This window comes from Sinocyclocheilus anshuiensis, unplaced genomic scaffold (genome assembly GCF_001515605.1).
Source record: "Sinocyclocheilus anshuiensis isolate Anshui unplaced genomic scaffold, SAMN03320099.WGS_v1.1 scaffold2189, whole genome shotgun sequence".
Classification (NCBI taxonomy): Eukaryota; Metazoa; Chordata; class Actinopteri; order Cypriniformes; family Cyprinidae; genus Sinocyclocheilus; species Sinocyclocheilus anshuiensis.
The window spans coordinates 45134-52287 of NW_015552704.1; the positions used below are offsets into that span (position 1 = coordinate 45134).

At 37.3% G+C, this 7154-nt stretch overlaps 1 protein-coding gene across 1 annotated transcript in view; it reads right to left on the reverse strand.

Moving 5' to 3' along the window:
• The window catches only part of LOC107667730 (fragile X mental retardation syndrome-related protein 1-like), a 23503-nt gene that overhangs the window by 7692 nt on the left and 8657 nt on the right, over positions 1-7154 (reverse strand). Inside the window, exons 2-4 of the mRNA XM_016459452.1 lie at positions 5507-5559; positions 3401-3494; positions 1943-2145 (exon numbers count right to left, since the gene is read on the reverse strand). Coding sequence (XP_016314938.1) covers positions 1943-2145; positions 3401-3494; positions 5507-5559 — 350 coding nt within the window. The remainder of the gene's footprint in view (positions 1-1942; positions 2146-3400; positions 3495-5506; positions 5560-7154) is intronic.

Sequence of the window (7154 nt, forward strand, 5' to 3'; positions counted from 1 at the left end):
AAATAAAAAAATAAAATTTATATATATATATATATATATATATATATATATATATATATCACAATGCCCACCACACACATTAAACAAAACAATGACTGCATACTGAACACGGTTAATAGCTTAGGTAGTTAAACTGGATTATTATACTGATTATTACTCTCTGGAATATTTTTAACTGCACAAACATGGTATTCTTGAGTCAAATATTTTTGTATAATGACTGTTAAGATGTACAATTGACCATTTAATAAAATCATTTAACCTCAAAACCAATTTTTCAAGTCCAGTTATTTGGCAAGTATCCATGAAACAAGCGGGATAAATGTACAGTCAGTTTTGAATCAGGCTCCTGTTGGGTTTAATTTGCAGTAATGACCAGCTGACTGTTTATTACACAAGTCACAATAGCCTCTTTCACAGCCTCACCACTTTAAAGACACAGCAAACAGACTGAAGCTGCTCAAAGATGGTTTTGTTGTGCTAGACCACTAGCTTAAAATGCCAGTAATTAGTCACTGTGATGAGACGCGTTAGCACAGCTCACGCTCAGAGTGTGACAGAAGCCATCTTGCAGACAGAAGCATTAAGCCAACATTAAGTATCTGCTGCCTGTAACACAGTAAAAGCAGTGGGGAAGAAAATCGATTGAAGATAATTTGAGAAAAGCCCCCCGCCCCCACCCCCACTCGACTAAAAACAAACCCTATAATAACGCAGAGCAGCCACATCCCATATCAGCAGAAACGCACAACTTACACTCGGTGACCTAGAATGCAGTCAAAAGTCAAGTCTATATTCGTCCTATTATTCGACTGCCCCAGTATCAGAATGAATGTGTGCAAGAGGGAGAAGACAGTTCCCCGGTGCTCCATGTAACACTATGAGAGGTCTGCCTGTCAACTCATGTGCTACCTTAACCTAATTAGCCAAAACGTGTGTGTGGAGACAGGTTTAAATGGGACCTTATGCCAGGAAACACTGCATAGCAGGCATAAGCTCTGAGGTTTTTTAAGCCGTGTTAAGAAAACTCCTATTTGTGTATCAATAAAAAGGAAATGAGCAATTTATTTCTTCCTTTAAAAAGGAAATAAGACTTTATTGTAAATGTCAGTATTTTACTGTAACCTTACAATAATGTTCCAGGTTCAATAAAAGCAAAGCTCTATGATATGATGTTGGTTACTACAATAAATAATTTAGATTTCTCCCTCAGAATTAAATAAAATAGGGTGTACATTATTGAACTTTCATTTTAAACTGGGCAACACATTGGACCAGGATACACATATGATACTAGTGAGGTAAAATTGCTTACCAACCTTGTCGGTGCAGTTATATTCAATATTTCAAATCCTATCATGACCACGCAGAGCCTTGAAGCTTTGTTTAGATGGAGCAAAAGGTGTCCCCAAGAAATACAGAATTTTACTTATACCTAGAAGTTTAACCACCTAGAATAGAAGTCCACTAACAAAATACTTTAATAAAAAAAGTTTAAAGTATAAAGAATTATTTCTTATAATTATATAAGAGTAATAAAAATTAATCAAAAATATTCAGAAATAGACAGTCATAATGCAAAGGGAAAGTCAAAAAGATTTTTCTGGTAATGACAGCATACATTATAGCACAACTAGTATTGAACCCAGAACATTTCTTAAACCTGATGCCTTAAGTGGGACCCATATAGAGGATCCCATATGTCTTTAAACGGACCTACATTTTGCAGTTGTTTATCTTGCTCATGCATACTCAATGCATATTCTAAAGCTTAAGGCCATCCGCTATTCGATCACCAGGGGGTTCAGTCTGACTCAATAAATGAGATCACTCTAGTGTTTATGGGTAACTGGGTCAGTGCTGCAGATGTGTGTGTTAAAGGCCTACTGGAGCAACGAGTCCCAAAAAGACCTGAAACACCCTCAATCAATATTCATACATTCACTTTGGACTCAACTTCAAAGGCCAACTGAGTGAATAACGAGAGACAGAACCCTTGAAATGCAGACCCCGTAACCCACATCTGATCAAACGTATGCGCAGTGGACGCTTGCACACCTGGACCCGACTTACCTCTCCCTTCATCATCCTCACCCTCGCCAACCACCAGCCGCAGGGCTCCTGCTCGTTGGCTCTGGAGTAAACCTGCAGGAGAAAGACCAGGTCAGGTGATTGTGTGCAGGAAAACACTAAAAGAAATGGTGTCTCTGTGTGTTTAACAGAAAGCAAGAAATGAATTAGTACCCTTTCTTTGTACCATAATAGGAGTGTGCTATAGTATAGAGAGAATAAAAGAATGCAGAATGTGTCCGGTATGTTTGTATCTAGTGATCGACTAGAAAATGCCAATACCGAGAAGATTAAGATGCATATATTTTATAGATTTAATAATAGCAAATAAGACTTGCTCTACAAATTTGCTGAAATTTAAAGAACACATTCTCACAATATTTAGTCAATTCACTTGAAAACAAAACATGCATTAATAAAGCATAATTCATCAACAGTGCTGCATTATTCATTGTCAAGTCTGTTTGATTTTGGATCCATTTCAGTGATGTTAATCGGTCAGTTGGGCAATTTCAAAGAAACTATAGTTGCACCAGCATTAAGATACTAGCTGATACTAATAATTTGATAAGAATTTTCATGTTATTATGAGCAATAACAAATAGTACTAGTAGACAGCTGAATTTTATATTGTCTTGTCCAAAAATTAAATAAAACGCACTAAAAATAAAGTAAATGTTTTTTTATTCTGCAAATGAATTTAGGCATCACAATCACTAATATCAGCCATTAACAGACATATTGCATTTCACTCTAAAATGGCCAAATTTCAAAAGATGAATTGGTTTATTACTAATTCTAATTATGCGATTTAAGTTATACATGTGTTGGCAAGATACGGTGCATGACATACAGGAGAAATCTAGAATGAACAAACAGAAATTGACCTTCGAACATGGAATCAAACCTGATTAAACTGACTCTTTAGTACACACAATTCTAAAGAAAAAAAAAGTTGTCTCATATTCTTTCATTAAAATATAACTTTTATCTCTGAAATGACTTCTCGCATAAATGTCACGGGGGCAGTGGGAAAATAACATCAGTTTATATTTCTAGATCCAATCAAATCTCAATGATATTTTAGATTTCTCTCTAAAATGTGCCATATTACCAAAGTTAAATGTGTTATAAAAACTTTCATGTTGTTTTTAAAGAATGACCCGTGTTAGCGGTATGGAAAGTGGTGTAAGATGAGAGTCTGATATATGTTTTGAAAGCCGAGCATTTCAAAGGGCTATTTCTCCAGTGATGATTCATATGTGGGGGCCTTTTTCAGGGTGATGATTTGAGGAGTGCTCCGGGTGTTTTAGAGTGAATGTATCCCTACCTCCACCTCATCTCCCTCACAAATGTCCTTGTGGTAATCGGCTGGGGGTGGCAACCTCACGTCACTGAACGGCAGCTGTCTCTCTGGTTGCCAGCTTGTGGAAAGAAGCCACACACAGACACACAGTTGTCAGTCAGCTTTCTAACGACAGGGCAGGTATAACTCGACACCCCACCTCCAAAAACCATGGGCTCAATGGCCTAACAAACTCAACGCAGAGAGAACCAGCAGTCAATTTATTAAAGAGGAGGGGTGTCAACAATGAGATATGAGGGGTCACTATGGATATACTGAAATGAGCAAACCATATGCTCTCAGATACACAAGTAAAAATCACAACTTTGAATAAATCACTCCAAAAAGGTCCAAAAATACTAGTTGTTTACTCGTTCGGCTATAAACCTCAGATTGTTCTTGAAATCTCTCACACACTGTCCCAGTCTTCACTATTACACACAAATCGAACAAGATTGTAAGCACATGGTCTCAGAGAGATGATAGTGCTCCTGGTTGTCCATGGGTCAGCAGAACCATCCCAAGAATGGCAGGACCACTGTCCCGTACTCCCCTGCCTGCATACCTCACAGGGCTATTTATGGATCTTACTCGGCCCAAAACGGGGAGTGAGAGAAGGAAAGGAAAAAAAGACAGATAAAGATGGGAGGAGTGGGGAGACATGGAGGGGGGAAAAGAGGGAAGGAGGGGGACAGGAGAACTATAAAGAGCTGTATGACAGCTGCCCAAGAGAGTTAAGACAGGTGCTGAGAGTGACGGGCTGGAGCACATGGCTAAAGGAAAAGTGGAAGTGATCTATCAGTTAAGCTCTAAAGAAAACAAGCTGATTGTGAGATGAGCACAATCAGATAAGTGCACCTTACACAAAAAGCATTAAAAAAGTGCTGCATTTTAAGAGTGGCCTATAATATCTGTATAGTAACAATGTATTCAACTACATGTACATATTTTATATTATGGATTTAATAAAATAAATACATCCACATTTCTTTATTTAATATATACACATGCCGTTCAAAAGTTTGGGGTCAGTAAGATTTTTGTAAATGTTTCTGAAAATACCTTTTATACTCACCAAGGCTGCATTTATTTGATCCAAAAATACAGTAGAAAAAGTTATATTCATTTGTAAAATATTACTTCAATTAAAAAAATGCTTAATGCATTTTAAAAAGTAATTAATTCCTGTGATGGCAAAGCTGAATTTTCATTACTCCAGCCTTTAGTGTAATATGATCCATCAGCGTTTATATAACAGAGATCTTTTGTAACATAAATGTCACTTTTGATCCATTTAATGCATCCTTGCTGAATAAAAGTATTTTAAAATCTTACTGACCCCAAACCATTGAACGTATTGTGTTTTATATATACATGTATAATAACATTTTTATTTTATTTTTTAATACAAGTTTACAAGGGCTGCCCAGAAAGTATCCAGGCATATAACTTAAAAAATACGAGATAAGAAATGCAATACGATGAAAACGGCCTCAGCTATGGGCAACTGGTGATTGGCAGCTTCATCATGACAGTACGCCCGCCCATGCATCTCATCTTATGCAGAGTTTTTTGCCAAAACATCAAATCACCCAGGTGACTCAGCCCCCCTAAAGCTCAGACTTGGCACCCAGCGACTTCTGTGTTTTCCCAAAACTAAAATCACCTTTGAAGGGGACAGCGGCATCACTGTCCTATGTACAATGTTTCTTGTATCTTCTTCGATAAACGTCTTTATTTTTCATATTACATGGCTGGATACCTTCCAAAGTATGGACCTTTTTGGACATGTATATCACACACACATACATACATACATACAGATATAATTAGATTTTTTTTATTATTTATATTATGAATTTATATAAAATCAATATAACTGATGGACTGGCTGCAGTACCATTGCTAAAATATTCGAGACATATATATTGCATTTTAACAGGCTAAAACTCTTCTCCGTCTTGGCTAATCTTATATTTTTGTTGGTTGTGTGTAGGTGGCAGAGTGTGAACACTCATCACAGGCAAAACTTTGTCAAACAGGCAGAGGCTTTAGGAAAGAGCATGTACAGGAAACGTTCGGCCAACTTACTTGTTTTCAAAGACTATTGTGAGGGAGTCTTCGTGTACATCCTTGATGAAACCCTAAAAAAAGAAGAGAAAATATGTTCAGCATATGTGTTTTACATGGAACTAAGTTAGCATCTGTTACATTCACAGATGCAGCATCTGCATCTGTGAATGTAAGACGTAATTGGGCAGTTCGGGGGAGGCACCCAAAGTCCCCTCCTTAAAATCTGTTCCTCATTCATCACTCCTCTTTCCTCCACAAATCTATCAGAGCTGCCATAAAACGATTACTCCAGTCGCCACCCCCATCATAGCTTAGCTACATACAGACAATGCCTAATATGGGATGGAGAGACTGAGATAAGAGAAAGAGAGAAAATTAGATAGAACGAGTGCCAGTATGTAACCTGCTGGAAAGAGACAGGCTGGTCTCAAGAAAACTAGCACAAGTGACTCTAAATAGGCCTGCATATGCACAAGACAAATTAATTCACATACAACCATCTAATGCATGAATCTGCACTATCACGGTTGCCAAATCCACATTATCCAAATGAGAGGGGCTTCTACAGTATTTCTTTTCTGTATGTCTATAGGGCATGGCACTGAACCAGTAGTGTAAAAAAAACAAAAAAAAAAACACAAAAAAAAAAGTGCATGTAAATGAGCAAAAAAAGCTATCGGCTATTCAAAAAATTGTTACTATATATGATTTAAAAAGCCTGCCCATTTACAAGTCAGCAAAAGATCCTGAAAGCAACCGGGCAGGCTTTTAATATAGACTGTCCTGTATTGAAACCATTCCAACATACTAGATTGTGAAGTCACATATTCCAATGTCTGCTAACGTTTACGACTAGGAGAGGCACAGAGTCTTACGTTAGGGTGGCAATCTTGAGAATGTGACACTACAGACGTGCAGGACCCAATGGGATGAGTGGCAAATAACTAATCTATGACGGAGACTCTTGGCCATGTGCGTCCTCCATTCATTGCCCCGTATGCAGGGAACCTTGTAGAAACCTTGCAGTTAATTAGACAGCTAGGATTTCAGAATTATGTATAAGTTTAACAAAGCGTCCATTTATTAAATTGGAAACAAAAAACAGACCTCAAGACTGAAAATACACATTCAAGACAGGATTAAATATAATCATTTAAGAATCAGCACATATCAGCTGCACTGATTACTGTATAATGGGCCAGACTTTCCCTTTTTAATACTACTTGTTGTCCAAAGAGTTGTAAATATGCTAAAAGTTTTCATCCACTCATAACCTGGTTACAAAGCGAAGACTTTGGAAACCTGTTGCACTTCTCAAGGGCACCTCAAATTCCCGACCAAATTTTTGAAAGGAGAAAGAGCTAACACTTCTGGTCATTACTATGTGTTAAATAGTCAATACAGACTTGAAAGTAGGGGTGTGCGATATATATCGTCTGCGATAATATCGTAATTATTGTTTTAACGATGTGCAATTTGACATTATCGAGTATTTTGCAAAAACCATTCAAAACATCCCTACAGAGCGCACGCATACATTACGTGAAGTCTAGACTAGTGCGTGTGCGCATTTAGTGTGTTTTCTTTCACTGCATGATTCAGGCTATTAAAATGCATTTAGAATGATCACAAATTCAAGACATGATGGCAGAAAATTTATATATTT